The sequence below is a fragment of the Pecten maximus genome, chromosome 1 (genome assembly GCF_902652985.1).
Source record: "Pecten maximus chromosome 1, xPecMax1.1, whole genome shotgun sequence".
Taxonomy (NCBI): domain Eukaryota; kingdom Metazoa; phylum Mollusca; class Bivalvia; order Pectinida; family Pectinidae; genus Pecten; species Pecten maximus.
This window is the reverse complement of record NC_047015.1, coordinates 31,567,468-31,586,042: the sequence shown is the minus strand read 5'-3', so window position 1 is coordinate 31,586,042 and position 18,575 is coordinate 31,567,468. Positions and strand designations below refer to the sequence as shown.

General features: G+C 34.4%; 1 protein-coding gene across 9 annotated transcripts in view; it reads right to left on the bottom strand.

Moving 5' to 3' along the window:
* LOC117330404 (E3 ubiquitin-protein ligase SMURF2-like) overlaps nucleotides 1-18,575 on the bottom strand; it is a 53,835-nt gene that overhangs the window by 27,610 nt on the left and 7,650 nt on the right. For all 9 annotated transcript variants that reach the window (XR_004533347.1, XR_004533346.1, XR_004533337.1 and 6 more), the window contains exons 3-5: nucleotides 7,381-7,489; nucleotides 6,959-7,092; nucleotides 2,474-2,654 (exon numbers count right to left, since the gene is read on the bottom strand). Coding sequence is in view for 1 of the 9 variants with exons in the window: in XM_033888671.1 (XP_033744562.1) it covers nucleotides 2,474-2,654; nucleotides 6,959-7,092; nucleotides 7,381-7,489 (424 nt within the window). In the remaining 8 variants the exon portion in view is untranslated. The remainder of the gene's footprint in view (nucleotides 1-2,473; nucleotides 2,655-6,958; nucleotides 7,093-7,380; nucleotides 7,490-18,575) is intronic.

Here is an 18,575-nt window from a genome sequence, read left to right as displayed (position 1 = left end):
ATGATGCATTTATTTAGAACAAAAAAAAAAACAGTTTACAAAAGAGTGCCTAATGTTTAGGCCATATTTCACAATGTATCTTGCTACCCCACACAGCATATCTATTTACACACTGGAGAGTACCTCCCACAGGGATACATTGAAACTGTAATTATACAGGTAACAAAAACAGAACGTGTCTTTCTTCATGTTTTCCTTCAAAAAGTAAATTCACATTTTATAAAGAACAAATGATCAAGAACTGTGTTTAAATTGTGTGACTTTATACATGTATTTCTTTTTGTAAAAACATTTCAAATACTGTGTCTTTTTACAAATAGGTTAGTTTTGTTCAATCATCAAAGTGAGTAACTCAATATGTGTCACATTTAAACATATTCAGCACCTACACAAATATCCAGCCAAGAATTTATTTTTTCTCTCAAAAGACAAATTACAACGTAACTCCGAAGAAATGTATCAATACTATTGAATCACCAGTTACAGAAACATCTGGAAGTATTTATCATATGTGATGCTCAGAAACATCAAGGAACATTTAGAATATGTTCTTTGTGAAAAACTGCCAAACAGACCCCGTGTAGGTCTTTTTCTACAATATTAGTGCTGTGCTGAGATGACAGACATCTATGTGTGTTTAATGGTATTCTTACACACTTGGCAAATCACTGTACATCCTAGGTTTTCCTATAATGTAGTTAACCTACAGAACACACTGTAGCCTTCCTTACAAACCTCACCAAAATCCGAACAGAAATTAGGTAACTATTACATATAGGATTTAAATAAATTAAAAACTCAGTGTTTTCTAATTGATAAATGATCTTGGTTTATATACATATATATAGATAATATTTTGTGAGGAGGATATCACTCTTTCTGCAATGCATATTGTAATGCAAATACATGCAACATTAATCCTCCCCTACCCCCACATTCTCTGGTACACAAAACCATTGATCATTGCCAAGATCATTCAACGATATATCATAATAATGTCCCTTAATCATAAAACAGAGTAATATCAACTACAATCCAGCATTATAAATTAGTCACATAATTTAATTCATTTTAACAATTTATCTCTTGTTATATGTCCTTTTGACCTACAATTCCATTAAAGCATAAATCAGTATAACAGATTTTCATGATTCACATGAAATGTTTTTGACAATATTTAAAACATGTATTCTCTGCAAGACACTGAATGCTTTTGTAGAGCCACATTAAAATAATCTTACTGGTGAATTAGCTTAGATCTGTTGAAATACACTTGTAATGCCATTGGTATTTCAAAATTGTGAAGCACATTTTATTAAGAATGTTGAAATACTTAATTTACATAAGGATGTTCATAAAATTATACAGTCAAAATTTACATTCATGAAATTTTAATAAAATTTATCTAAATAAAAATCTAATTTTCAACTGTGAATAAATCAATTTTAACCTTTTTTTTTCGTACCAGTATGTGTCAATTTATAATTCTACTGTTCAATGTGATCAAATTTTAAATGACAAGTACTCTTTCATTTAAAAAAAAAAAGATTAACTTGATTATACCTTAAATAGTTTTGTTGAAATAAACTACAGTTTTGTTTTATTTGTATCACAACTTTTCAAGTTTTGTAAAAAGGTGCTTTATCAGGAAATGTAAACAATGAAATACTATGACACAGAGTGTTGAAGCATACAATGAAATCATAATGATTGGTAGGGATATTCTTTCTCAGAATATTCTTTTACTTCATTTTTTGTTGTTTATGTAATTTAGTACCATTCTTAATCAAAGTCACTCTGTTTTGATGGTAACAGTCCTTTTACAAGTAAATAATCATCTATCGTATATCATAGTGTTCATCATAAATTCAAATACATTAATAATCAAACATTATTTGAAATTTGATTGCTAATAAGCAATTAAACTCAGTTGAAATAGCAGCCATAATCTGTGCTCAATATATAGCTTCTATATAAGAGATGTTACATAATTCAAAACTATTAAGTTCAAATTTGCAAAAATATTGCAATGGCCTTTGAACAGGAGACCAGTTATGTCAATGAGCATTCTATGGTTGTGATATCTGGCACATGAAGACAATGATAGCTAGTGTCGGTGCTAATTCTGTACACACTAGGCATTTGATTCATCAGGATCATGGTAGGAAATATAAATAAACATCTGCACCAAGAGAACACCTCATTTATTATTATATGTTAAACAGAGAATTACATAAAAATATACAAACAAGACCGCCTATCTCATCCTCTTTTTGACTAAACTAATGTGTGAAGTTGAAAAATATTCAAATTGTTAAAGTCAGCATATTTCAAGCCTAGTATTTAAAAAAGAAACAATTTAAAATGTGTTTCACAGACTGAACAGAAATGACAACCAAATAACTGGTGGGTTGACTTGATAAATCTGGACTGTTAATAAATAAATTATCCCAAAACAATTAGTGGTACTTACCCCTCGGGAAGCTCGTTAGGATCACTGGGGATAGAGGACGGAATGACAGAGGCATCGGTTACATTGGGGCCTGTCCCTGTGAGTGAGCTGCCCCTGTCCCGGGAGATGAGACTGATAACGATCTGTCCTCTAACATTGTCATTATCATCGCTGTTATTCCTCTGTAAGTCGAGTCGTTGGACTGTAACAGAAATTTGCGAAGGTCGTTGCTGAGTACAGCGCAGAGGCATTGAGACACAAACCGACATTGGTGTTGGGAACAATCCTTCAGGGAAATCATTCCATCACATATACACTAACCGAACTAATCCAAAATCTCACAGACTGTGTATGGTATGAGGGTACAGCTGTATATTAGCTAACTGTAGTGGTGACAGTGTGTATATACAGGCAGTAGTCCCAGTCAGCACTCAACACAGCAGGTATACTACACTCAGCTGCATGTAACTGGTGTATAAAATGTACCTATGACAGTGGGCCTGACTGGTGAACACAGCTAGATAAATGGTGGCCTGCAGAGACAAAATGTCCCCCTTCTTGTGAAGTTGAATCCTACCTGTAGATCTACACATACACCAGGTAACTTCTGTCAAGTTCGACCCCCAGCACAGGTTAACTATCCCATCTGACACTCGACCTCCTGTCAGAGCGATATCTACACGTACATTTTTCTTTATATTCCTAATACATGAAATGGGTGCAGACTTCATACACACAGTCTCTCAAAAATCATTCATCCATGAAGCATTTTCTCCCCACAACTTCATTTCATGTAATAGATCCAATTTTTAAATTCACCGTCTCCAAAAAAATATTTCCCATTTACAATAGAAGAAATATAAGAGATGTATGAATATTCTGATATCTTTTATGATAGTTTTTATGTTCTAAATGTCATCAAGTCTTTGGAGAACCTTATCAGTTTCATCTATGATTTTAAACGATGCAGAAAAAAAGTTGATAAAGAACTCATTGAGTTTAAATTTCCTGTCGAGACTATCACACGAAGTGTCTAGTAACACACAAGTCAGGGTTTGTGTATACACCCACTTACTTTGCCTTAAAAAAACCTTTTATATATAGTAATAATTTAATTGTTTATCTGTTGAATCAAAAAAATGTAAATAGGTACATAGGTACATGTTTATTTTACTCCTATCTTATGTTTCATATGTGGACATGCCTGCTGCATTCATATATGTAGGTAAATGCTGCTTTGCATTCAAAACAGTTTAAATGACATACACCTCTAATGAATGTAGCTTCCTTACTTGTATGCCTCAATTATAAAGATTTCCTGCATAAAGTTTGCTTCAAACAATTCCAGCTGCAGAAGGCACAATAAATGTCACCATGTCACAATATCAATGTCATGGATGATAAAACTACTTAAAACTAAATATCCTACACTGTTATCACACAACCACATTGTGTGGAATAAATATGAAACCAGGTACTCCCCTATCCAATACTATAGTATTACCAAACCCACCCAGAATTAGTAATGGCAGAGCTACAGCAGGCTGAGTTACTGACTGATGACATATAAAAAAAGATAAAAAAAAATCGAGAAAACAGATCTGTAAATAAAAACTCCTACATGTTTTCACAATTATCTTTTTTTTCCATAAATAAACAAGACCTGTATACTACCATCTCCAGAGGTACTATATAGCTTACAAACTTGGCAATTGCAAATAATTCTAATTGTATTGTAGGAAATATGTCCTTGACAAGGTGACACAAGGGCAAAAACAAAAAAAAGCACAAGCAATATCCCCTGGCATGCCAGGTATACCAGCTGTAATATTCTAAAAGCCCATTGTTCAGGATATTTTCATGCTTGACCATTAGCCTATATGAAGTTGATTAAAATGCATTAAATAATGAAGTTGCTAGAGCACTAACAAAGAGTTTCTATAATTAGTAACGGTGACCTTGTCCTTGACATTGGCACCAAGAAACAAAAACTTTTCAAAGTTTTCTCATATTTCATCTTAGTTTTATCACGGTAATTGGTTTGAAAATGAAGTCGGTGACAAAAGGCCAACATATGAACAAGGTTTCAGGCATCATCTACTGTTTCCTCAGAGTACTAATAAATTTTGTTTTCTAGCAACACAATACTTTTTTGTTTATATTGGTAACACTTATCTGTTGGAAATTATGTTAGGAAAGTAGATGTTTACCATCTATGAATAGTTATAAATAAATCATAAAGATTGTGACAGACTACACTTATCACAGTAAGTAAGCCCAGAATAAAACCTCTCCATTGATCAGTTGCTTTGCAGACCAGCCACTACTAGCAGAATTCTTATTTTGTACAATTATGTTTTATTATCTCGGAAAAGTGCAAACCATAGCTTATGGTATCAGAAGTTTACAATCAACTTCAAACTTTAGGCTAAGTCTGAAATCAAAAGACCTAATCCAAATTTGACAAATTTTGCTTAAAATGTTTTCATGATAATATCATTGATAGGTTTTCAAGTGCATTTATGCTTGGTACAACCAGCAAGACATGCTATTTATTACCAGACTTCACTACACTCGATAGCTCTATTGAAAACATGTGTGTGGCTTTGCCATAATGGAGTCTACAATTAGGAGGATGACAGCAATTAACCGAAAAATTTCTGGGACAGAATTTTGATGTTTTCGCTGCATTGTTTTTACAGAGGTTTAAGTACCCTCGAACAGTAAGCCAATGTAACCAAATAACTGGTCCCATCCACATTCTATGGAGACAGGAGGATATTTTTCCACCATCACCCTCCTCTAACTATCTGGTCCTGCCTGTCAAATGTCATACTGACTACAAGTCCACACCGTCACACATAGGGGAAACTTCTGTCTGTAACAGGCACATTCCAAACATTTTAGGAACATGGTGATCAATTATTTTTTGTGATGTATACCTGACACAAACATTGGCCATTGCTTGGCTTTTAAATGGAGATTCGGTTACAAATTGGAGCCACATTTTCTAGTTATACAATATATAGTATTTTTAAGTACAAGCAAACTGGTGTCAAACTTTTTTGATATTAAAAATCAAGGCTATGAAGGTCTCTGCTGCCATGTAAAATTTGTGTCATAGTTGAACAATTTTCTATAAATAGCAAAGTGACCTTGACCTTTGCAATATGAAATTTGAAGTTATTCAATGTAGTATTATTTACTCAATAAACTCAGTTTAAAAATACTCATACATGTAATTCTTTCTATTCTTGTTTTGAAATCTGATTAAAATTTGTTATTAAGATATCTTTATACATAGATTTTAATAACCAATGATATTTTTGTATAAATTTTATGGAAATTAAATGAAAAGTCTAGATTTAGCAATAGAACTGGCACAACAAAATTCTTCTAATATGAAGCAGAGAATTAAAAGCTTACATGGGAAATATTATTATAAGATAATGAAAGAATTTTAAGGCAAAAAACTCCATCTTGCTAACTTACAAGAAAACAAAGTACCATCAGCTCGAAAAAACAACAACACTTATACTACACAAGATTAGATTCGATCAGTTTCAATCTGAAAGCTTTATAACAAATTGTCTGAAGCTTCCTTATTTTGATTGATAAAACAATCTCCATCAGCTTTTTAAAATAAACATTTCATGAAACTTTTCTAAACACTGATCTTCACTTTTACAAATTCCTAAATTTGCACCAAATTGACAGAAACCCTATTTTCAGAAATAATGTGCGGTTTAAATTAGTCATAAATATATAATTTTCTAATGTAAAATATACTACTACATAATTATGTTTTGGATAACGTATCTGGGTCATGCTTCCATTTTACTATTTACTGGTGAACATAAAATGCTGATGTCTAACACTAGGAGAGATTAACCTCGGCTCCCTGGCCAAAATTCTCAGGACCATGGAAGCCTCCAGTAAGCACCATTACGACGGCTACTATGACAGAGGTAAATATCCAGACAGCAATGTCCATAACGGACCTTCAAATCTACGTCATCATTTCAAATGAAGTCGTAATGTAAGTAAAAACTTGCATACACTCTTTGTAGACTATTGGTAAGATGTCAAACTGACAATGGTTTGTCTCTACACACAAGCACAAACAACAATAAAACAAGTTTACGAGTGTTACAGCTAACAAAAGAGACAGAAGCTCCGACAGTATGTATCTAAATGTGTGAAGATCAGGCAAGTTAGGTAGAACAGTATGTATGAAGGATAAAGACGCTACAAAAGGAAATTATTTTTATATTTCTAGATGCAAGACTGTTACAGATTTACAATATATCACCAAATAACTTATTTCTTTATTTTAAGATAAAAACACTATTATGGATTTCCACTAAAGAACTAAGAAATTGACCATACTTTATCCAGGTGAATTATTTTTGGGATATGAATTGATATCGCTTATGAAAATGAAAGCTATCCTCTGTAAGTCTTTACTGCATGTTAAACTTGTGAAATCATGACTTATCAACTTACATCCTGTATCTTTGAGTTGTTGAATAGCATTAGACTTGATCCTCACACAACCAAGGAATCCTGCTCCTTGCTTTTTGTGGATCTTCTTGTGGTTCCAAATACTGATAGTCACTGAATCTTTACTTCCAATATACCTGTAACAGGGACAAAAAGTCACACGATCCACAAAGCCAGTAAACTCTGTAAGTCAGCAGATAAATAGATGAAGAGGTTTAGACCAGTAGGTTCACAACTATGCATTAAAAGTTGCAAGCTTCAGGTTGAAACATAATGATAGTGGAGTTGATAATTTATATTGATGGTCCCATCAAATTGCATTTAGGTGGGTTTTTTTCACTACTTTTTGGCCTTTCAATACCTTCAATGAACCAGTTATTGATATATTCAGTAAAGCTTGATGATGATGAGGAAGAGTTACTTACAGGTCATAATGCTGGTTCCACTTGGGGTCGAGAGTGTTTTTACTGGTGTCTGTAGAATGACACTGCCCTGAACCATCTACACTGATCTTAGCAAACGGATCCGGAAGTCCTGAAAAAACAAATACCCGGGTAAAAATGATATACAAAGGTGTATATGTAGTTGTATTCCTCCCTAGACAGCATTAAATCTGCATGATTATAGGATGAAACTGTTTTAACTTACTTAAGTTGTGCTTATAAAACAGGCCATCAATGCAGTTAACAATACTAGAATTCCTGAAATGTTCATTTTTGTTACCTGTGCACTTATAAAGACACTACAATGATTTGCATGATATTGTTTTATAGTATTTGTTCGCTATGTTTATTGCCCACAGAGACCCTAATACAAAATATCAGTAACTTAGCTACTACAATCATAAAGTGATGTTTTAATGCCCTTCAACACTTAATGAACCAAAACCTTAAAGTTTCTGACTAGGTCCAAAATGTCAAAAGACAGGTTTCCCCCCAAACAATCTTTTAGTTCGACTCCGAGAGCTCGAGGGGATAGTATAACCCTGTAGGGACCCTTATACCAAATATCAATATGCTTTCAACACCTGCACCAAAATATATATCAATATCAGAAAACCAACGCCAATGCCAAGTTGACAACATTAGCTCTCCCTCTTCTTTGAAGAGACAAGCTAAAAAAATGTCAATGTCATTTACTACTTAGAGGTCCTATATACAGTGTCGTATTGACAATTAACATTTATAACAGGCCCATAGTTTGCAGAAACATCCCAGACCAAGGGTCTTGAACTTTGACAGTGACAGTGCTTTCCAGGGTAGTTAACTTTTTTAGGATGGAAGCACGCTCGAGTGAATCAAATAGCGAAATATCATAGAAAACAATCCCTTGTTGTTAAACTCTATATAAGGCTTGGGCTTATTGCTGGATAAATATGGTATATGTAGTATTGTAACTACAGAAGTAACTTTCTATGTACATCTTAGGGTGTGACAGCTGTAATGGCCAGTCAACAATGACCAGCAGATGTCAGGATGATAAACATCCAGATTATAACCAAGGGAACAACATTAGACGCTCAGGTATGAGGACATCAAAAACAGCCAGTCCACAACTTGACACACGCATATACTTGGGCAACAGAGTCTGGTCTACTTACAGAAATTATCACTGATCTATTGGTTGGAGGGTATTTTTCTTACTACAGTGTATTTCACTATTTGGTAATGGAGAAACCCTTCTGACAAGTTAGTCTGTTAAGGTTAGCCTGTTTGTCTGAGACTAGTAAATTATAACCAAATACTATTGATTATCCATAAGCACCTTCCAATTACAACATATACTTGGCTGTTTGTCCAAGACTAGTGAAAATCACTGATACTACTGACTTTTGACAAGCCTTTCACCAAAGCAAGTTTAGGCTATTTGACCAAGACTTGTGAAAATTACTGATATCATTAGCTATTGACAAGCCTTTCACCAAAGCAGGTTTAGGCTGTTTGGCCAAGACTTGCGAAAATTACTGATATCATTAGCTATTGACAAGCCTTTCACCAAAGCAGGTTTAGCCAGCTGTTTACCCAAGACTTGTGAAAATTACTGATACTATATAGCTACTGACTATTGACAAGCCTTTCACCAGAGCAGATTTAGCCCGTTTATGCATTACTAATGAAAATTACTGATACTACTGACTATTGAAAATCCTTTCACCAAGACAGGTTTAGGCTGTTTAATATTGGCTGTTGTACATGTAAAGCCTTTTGCCAAGGTAAGAATTAGGCTGTTTGTCAAAGACCAATGACAAGCCCTGCAGACTCAACAGTCTCCTCCTATACAAGGTTTGATTTACTATACCTAGGATATACACAGCATAACAAACACTTTAAGTTTATCAGGTCAAAATTATTCTGCGATCTCAAAATCACACCAGACGTATTGCCAGTGGTACTATGTACATTTGGACCATCATTATTTACTTTACAATCGGGCATTAACAGGAATATGAGTAATTTTTTAAATAAGGCTTCTAACAACATCTGTATGCAGTCAATCATACAACCATGTATGCATTGCATGTACACCACAAACAGATTCCCCTGAATCATGTAAAAAATGTCTTGAACTTTTTCCGTTTCAAATATTCCTTTTAAAGCCTCTATATGTTTTTGTTTATAGATACATGTACAAAACTTTTTCTAAGTTAACTTCATAATCCCCCATTGATTTATCTTCATTTAATTTCCAACAAATCTGCTTAATTACATCAACAATTCATAAGTAAAGTATGTAATAAACATCTAAAAATAGAACATGAACCAACGCTTCGACCCAAGTTACATCCTCGGATGAGAAACACAAAAAGTATGGGTTTGTTTATCCAATGCCGGGAAATTTCACTGCCAATTCATGGTCGCTTTTCATGTTTCACCTATCTTCATTTTTTTGTCTAAGAGACTTACAATGTCTCTGTAAGGTGTAGATGATGTTGTGATTTTACCCTAATCCCTTTCTTTGCCTTCATGGGAGAAACCAGTACATCTGATTGACTTTGGGCTTCTGATACATGGCTTTGATTGCAAGTCTGCCATTCTTCAAAACAAACCAGTTTGCACATGCGTGCACGACATAGTTGCTACAGCTCATTTACATATAGAGATTGGAGCACAGTATTAGAGATTTCCTGTCATCAGTGGCCATGGGTAGTTTCCCAGTTTTAATTGCAATTATGAAAAACTATGGTATTCATTCTCACATTATATCATCATTAGGGTATATATATTCTATCATTACACATGCTTTTGTAATTTTGTCGTAATGTATACATTACCAAAACACAGAGAGGCTTTAACCTTTAATGAATCTCAGTGTACAATCATTTGATTAGGTCTTTAGGACTGAAACACTTAAAAAGGTACTGGAGTTACTGAGCATTTTTAGTATTTTCATTTATTTGAACAAAGAATATATCATAATTAATCCTGACACATTATATTCTGTGTATGAATGCTATGTAGATCTGTGGAGCTCCTCTGCATGCCTATCTTTGCCATACATACTTTTTACACCATAGCAAACTATTTCAGGTAGTTGTTTCATATTTGTATGATATGACAATACAAAAATTCTCCTGGATCTGTTTTCACTTCTCAAACCGCTTTTATTTTTATTTTTTATCAAAAGGTTTTGGTAAATTTTGTCAGTACTAAGATAAAGCCCTCATAACTACTTGATTTTACAGTAATTTTGTCAGTACTAAGATAAAGCCCTCATAACTACTTGATTTTACAGTAATTTTGTCAGTACTAAGATGAAGCCCTCATAAATACTTGATTTTACAGTAATTTTGTCAGTACTAAGATGAAGCCCTCATAACTACTTGATTTTACAGTAATTTTGTCAGTACAGTGTGTGTACTAAGATAAAGCCCACATAACTACTTGATTTTACAGTAATTTTGTCTTTACATTAGTTGTACAATCTTATACATGTACATATTGTATAAAAGTCATTATGTTCTGAGTATTTTTTATAGAACTACAGGATTACACCTGCATTTGATGGAGAGCCAAACAACATATAAGAATCATATATACACCAGTCCTTGCTACTTACATTTTATAGTTGTACATACAGTATCAACTTCTGTTGGTATATAATTGTACAGACACCACAGTCATTCAGACATATTAGTCAAACAGAACCAGGACAAACCCATGTATCAAACACAAGCCTTTAGAATGATTCTGGAAACTCCACCTAACCTTACCTATATTTTCATAGTAAATATCATAATTTCCACAAGAACATGGATATAATCCAAGTCCATTAACAAATAAACTTTGGCTCAAATAGAGAAGGGGTGGGAGTGGGGGACATGATGTATCATTTGTTATTATACAGTAGTATTTTTGCTGAACTGCAATAGACATTTGGGTATACATGGTCACAGAGAAAGTGCTACAATCCCGCTACATCAGTAACCTGTATCATGTATAACATAACGTGTCAAAACCGGACCACGTCTAATTTGGATGCCTGTCTATTTGGCTTTATTGTTTGACCCCAGCATCTTCCCTCTAAAACATAGCAGTTTAAACCTGTATAATCTGGAACCCATCTATTCTGAAAACCGGCGTTGTTTAACTGGCCATGGTATAAGTACTTCTAAAATCAACCTGGTCAAACCTGCCATCATGTTTTTCTCAACAAGCAACAACCTAAACAAATACCTTGAAGACCTTCACAATAACCGATTATTAAAGGTAAGGGCCATGTCACTGATTGAAGTTCCAAAGGATGTGATTTACCTGTTATTTTAATTGACACATTAAGGTGGTTTACAACTATTCACCACTACAAAACGATTATTGTCACATATTGTGAATATTTTTCATATGTATACTTCGAAAATAAAGCATGTGTGCCTTTCGAGCGTACTGTTGGTACAGAGCTAAGAATATCGGGATGTTGATACTGAGGACAACCTAAAATATGTAAACAGTTTTAAATGGTACATGTACATTTACTTTGTTCTGAACAGCCAAGATATACAATTTATTTAAGAAATAATGAACGATGATTCCTGTATTATTGCAGGATATACAACGAGGACGAGGATATTTTGCAATTGAATTAATAACGAAGGCCGCAGGCCTGAGTTATTAATTAAAATTGCAAAATATCCGAGTCCGAGTTGTATATCCTGCAACAATACACGAGTCAAATTTGATTATTTCTATTCTACCATGTACTGTTTAGTTCTTAGATCGACCTCTTTCTAATAGAAAAACAGCAAAGAAACCCTGAGAAAACCTTGTAATTTATTTCTTGAGTATTGCATTATTTGTTGATGAAATATACAGGCAATACAGTACTACGATCAAGAGCATCTTTCATAGGGCATTGATTTTGAAAATTAAAAAAAAAAGGATAAAAAAAAAAGAAAAAAAAAGGTGGGCCTCAGTAGGATTCGAACTCGCGTCGTGATCAAAATGAATGAAAGACTAACCCATTAGCCCACTCGGCTATAGTAACCTTTTTTAAAACGGGTGAATATTAGATATATAAAATCGTTACAGCCGTGACTCCCGACCGTGTATTATTGACACGAGCGTGTATTATTGGAAAATAATACATGGTTTTAAACCAATCAAAACTGGCGTTGCATAGCAAACATGGTAGAATTGTTTTTAATATAAGTCAAAACCCATTTCTCAGATGTTGATTATTACCGATCTCAATAAACCGGATATTTGTGAAAACCAGCCAAATATTCTGGTCCTGGTGACAAGTGGTTTAGACAGGTTAAACTGTAGTATAACCTGTCTTTATAATATAACTAGTATAACCTGTCTATATAATGACTAGTATAACCTGTCTATATAATGACTAGTATAACCTGTCTATATAATATAACTAGTATAACCTGTCTATATAATGACTAGTATAACCTGTCTATAAAATGACTTGTATAGCCTGTCTATATAATGACTAGTATAACCTGTCTATATATATAATGACTTGTATAACCTGTCTATATAATGACTTGTATAACCTGCCTATATAATGACTAGTATAACCTGTCTATATAATGACTAGTATAACCTGTCTATATAATGACTAGTATAACCTGCCTATATAATGACTAGTATAACCTGTCTATATAATGACTTGTATAACCTGTCTATATAATGACTTGTATAACCTGTCTATAATGACTAGTATAACCTGTCTATATAACGACTAGTATAACCTGTCTATATAATGACTAGTATAACCTGTCTATATAATGACTTGTATAACCTGTCTATATAATGACTTGTATAGCCTGTCTATATAATGACTAGTATAACCTGTCTATATAATGACGAGTATAACCTGTCTATATAAAGACTTGTATAACCTGCCTATATAAAGACTAGTATAACCTGTCTATATAATGACGAGTATAACCTGCCTATGTAATGACGAGTATAACCTGTCTATATAATGACTTGTACAACCTGTCTATATAATGACTAGTATAACCTGTCTATATAACGACTAGTATAACCTGTCTATATAATGACTAGTATAACCTGTCTATATAATGACTTGTATAACCTGTCTATATAATGACTTGTATAACCTGTCTATATAATGACTTGTATAACCTGTCTATATAATGACTTGTATAACCTGTCTATATAATGACTAGTATAACCTGTCTATATAATGACTTGTATAACCTGCCAATATAATGACTTGTATAACCCGTCTATATAGTGACTAGTATAACCTGTCTATATAATGACTAGTATAACCTGCCTATATAATGACTTGTATAACCTGCCTATAATGACTAGTATAACCTGTCTATATAATGACTTGTATAACCTGTCTATATAATGACTAGTATAACCTGCCTATATAATGACTTGTATAACCTGTCTATATAATGACTAGTATAACCTGTCTATATAATGACGAGTATAACCTGTCTATATAATGACTTGTATAACCTGTCTAGATCTATATACTATAACTAGTATAACCTGTCTATATAATGACTTGTATAACCTGTCTATATAATGACTAGTATAACCTGTCTATATAATGACTAATATAACATGCCTATATAATGACTAGTATAACCTGTCTATATAATGACTTGTATAACCTGTCTATATAATGACTTGTTTAACCTGTCTATATAATGACTAGTATAACCTGTCTATATAATGACTAGTATAACCTGCCTATATAATGACTAGTATAACCTGTCTATATAATGACTAGTATAACCTGTCTATATAATGACGTCACGGGTATAACCTGCCTATATAATGATTAGTATAACCTGTCTATATAGTGATTTGTATAACCTGCCTATATAATGACTAGTATAACCTGCCTATATAATGACTTGTATAACCTGTCTATATAATGACTTGTATAACCTGTCTATATACTATAACTAGTATAACCTGTCTATATAAAGACTAGTATAACCTGTCTATATAATGACTAGTATAACCTGTCTATATAATGACTTGTATAACCTGTCTATATACTGACTTGTATAACCTGTCTATATAATAACTAGTATAACCTGTCTATATAATGACTTGTATAACCCTGTCTATATAATGACTAGTATAACCTGCCTATATAATGACTAGTATAACCTGTCTATATAGTGATTTGTATAACCTGCCTATATAATGACTTGTATAACCTGTCTATATAATGACTTGTATAACCTGTCTATATAATGACTTGTATAACCTGTCTATATAATGACTAGTATAACCTGTCTATATAATGACTAGTATAACCTGCCTATATAAAGACTTGTATAACCTGTCTATATAATGACTTGTATAACCTGTCTATATAATGACTAGTATAACCTGTCTATATAATGACTAGTATAACCTGTCTATATAATGACTTGTATAACCTGTCTATACAAGAGGCCCAGAGGGCCTGTATCGCTCACCTGGTTTCATGAGATATGAAACAAGAATGATGCTTAAGTATATTTGTCACTGGTATTGCTATGTCAATATATATCATAAGCATTTTATATGGGTACTGTATTTGACCTAATAAGGGCGCCTGCCCTAATAAGGGCGCCCCTACCTTTTTTCAAGGAAATAAATCTTTGATTGAGTGTCAAAATGGTGTTCAAAAGTAATAATTCATGTGAAATATTTTGCTACTTTATGTGTTCAATTTTCTTCAGCAAATTAAGTAACTGGAACACATGTTTTCGCCACATTTTGTGTATTCCTACAGGCTACAGATGACATGTCAGTGCAAAGAGCACCCAAAACTAAACACACATGCAAATAATAACTTACCATCTTTATTTGAAGATAAAGTAAAGACTTCATTCTTGTTGATAAATAACTTTTGTTCAGAACAGAAAGCTAGTAAAAGACATTGTAAATCAATTATTAGGTCAAAGAAAACGATGTCTAATATGATCTGGGAAATCACCTGTTTCTATAAATAGAACACAAAAGAGTTCCATTTGAACATAAATGGTGGAACACACGTTCTCTGGTCTAAAGATCAGCTCGCATGGTTTACAAGTTTACAGGAGTATTCAAGTGATGTTTGAGCTTAATATATGATAATGAATAGATATCTTCATCTGGAATATTTTTATGACTGAATATTTAACCGTTTCCACAACCTTTGGTATTCTGCTATAAGGTATAGTCTGTTTCATAAAACTTCAGAATAACTAATCTTAATAAGGGCGCCCCCACTGTCAATTACCCGCGCCCTGCGCCCTTATTAGGTCAAATACGGTACATGTATATTGGTTTTATTTTAATACTAAAAATGCCAAAAAGTGCATTAATCCATGAAATGAAATTGACTTTTGGCGCGACCCCATAGGGATGCTACCACACAAATGTGAGTGATATCCATTGCTTAGTTTCAGAGAAGATCTTGTTTAGATTAATTGACCCCTTTTGCCCTGCCCTCTGCCCCCTGGGGGGTCAGCTCCTTCCTTTATACAATTTTGAATTCCTACCCCAATAGGATGCTACCAGTCAAACCATTGCTAAGTTTCAGAGAATAAGTTGTTTAAATCAATTTAGCCAAATTGACCCCTTTTGGCCCCACCCCTCAGCCCCCTGGCTGCCCGGGTCAACCCCAACATTTGTACAATTTTGAATCCCCACCCCATAACCATGCTACCATACAAATGTGAGTAATATCCATTGCTTAGTTTCAGAGAAGAAGTTGTTTAAACAAATTGATCAATTTTGGCCCCGCCCCTCAGGCCCCTTGGGGGTCAACCCCAACATTTGTACAATTTTGAATCCCCACCCCATAACCATGCTACCATACAAATGTGAGTAATATCCATTGCTTAGTTTCAGAGAAGAAGTTGTTTAAACAAATTGACCAATTTTGGCCCCGCCCCTCAGGCCCCTTGGGGGTCAGCCCCACCATTTGTACAATTTTGAATCCCCACCCCATAGGGATGCTACCAGGCAAATATGAGCGATATCCATTGCTTAGTTTCAGAGCAGAAGTCATTTATATCAAGTCTGCAAAACTGACCCCTTTTGGCCCCGCCCCTCAGCCCCCAGGGGGTCGGCCCCATCATTTGTACAATTTCAAATTCCTACCTCAAGGTGATGCTACCAGTAAAATATGAGAGATATCCATTGTTTGGTTCCAGAGAAGAAGTCAATTATATGAATATAGCCAGATTGAGCACATTTGGCCCCGCCCCTCAGGCCCCTGGGGGGTCAGTCCCATCATTTGTACAATTTTGAATCCCCACCCCATAGTGATGCTATCAGGCAAATATGAGCGACAGGCATTGTTCAGTTTCAGAGAAGAAGTCGTTTATATCAATATAGCCAAATTGACCACATTCGGCCCCACCCATCAGGCCCCTGGGGGGTCAGCCCCATCGTTTGTACAATTTTGAATCCCCACCCCATAATGATGCTACCAGGCAAATATGAGCGATAGCCATTGCTTGGTTTCAGAGAAGAAGTCGTTTATATCAATATAGCCAGATTGACCACATTTGGCCCCGCCCCTCAGGCCCCTGGCGGGTCAGCCCCATCATTTGTACAATTTTGAATCCCCACCCCATAGTGATGCTACCAGGCAAATATGAGTGATAGCCATTGCTTGGTTTCAGAGAAGAAGTCGTTTATATCAACAGCGCCAAAATGACCCCTTTTGGCCCCGCCCCAGAGGCCCCCAGGGGGTCAGCCCCATCATTTGTACAATTTTGAGTCCCCTACCCATAGGGATGCTTCTGACCAAATTTGTTCAAATTCCGATCAGCGGTTATGAAGAAGAAGTCAAATAAGTCAATTGTTGACGGACGGACGACAGACAGACGGCCGGACGGACGGCCGGACGACGGACGCCACGGTATGGCATAAGCTCACCTTGGTCCTTCGGACCAGGTGAGCTAATAATGACTAGTATAACCTGCCTATATAATGACTAGTATAACCTGTCTACATAATGACTAGTATAACCTGTCTATATAATATAACTAGTATAACCTGTCTATATAAAGACTAGTATAACCTGTCTATATAATGACTTGTATAACCCTGTCTATATAATGACTAGTATAACCTGTCTATATAATGACTTGTATAACCTGTCTATATAATGACTTGTATAACCTGTCTATATAATGACTAGTATAACCTGTCTATATAATGACTAGTATAACCTGTCTATATAATGACTAGTATAACCTGTCTATATAAAGACTAGTATAACCTGTCTATATAATGACTAGTATAACCTGTCTATATACTGACTAGTATAACCTGTCTATATAATGACTAGTATAACCTGTCTATATAATGACTTGTATAACCTGACTATATAATGACGAGTATAACCTGTCTATATAATGACGAGTATAACCTGCCAATATAATAAAATAAACCTGTATACTTAATGCCAGCAAAATGGTATAATTTGATTAATTTGATATAACTCACATTTTTTTAATGAAAAGTTACTTCAAACATTTCAATGTTTCAATAATCATCTGATAAAACTTAAGTAAAAAATACATTACATATTGTAGAGTATTTTATTTGAAAGAACTTCAGTTTTACATCAGCATTAACTTATCTCTTTAATTTTTTGCAGTGTTTCAATTAACATACTGTAAACTCATGAAATGGCCAGCTCATATCTCCTGAAGTATTTGCTATAGACAAGAATTGTATCCCTAAACTGCAAACGGTGCATTTTGGCATTAAAAGCTGTTGCCTAAAATTAAAATGAGGTCAGCGTATGCTTTAAACTTTCCTGAGTAAACAATGAACACGTAAAACCACAGATGGCTTGTGCAATGAAGTGACAGAGAACGGTTCAAATTTCAGCCCATCGACCTACAGCAAATCTAGGCTGTAAACAGGATCACGTAGCAGCAGCCTTCATGTCATGCAATGCACATGTAGTGAACATATTGAAATAGTTTTCTTGATACGTGCATAATTTTGAAAACAAATGCAAACTGGATACATATCAAGGATACTGGCATGCACATAATGTTTAGCTGGTGTTTAAGAGCAGAACATTACAGATGCACCAGACATGATTGACAGATGGAGCTCTAGGGTCCACCTGGGGTCTTTTTATAGTCCTCAAACTTCCTTCTGTTGTTCTAACAGGGGCT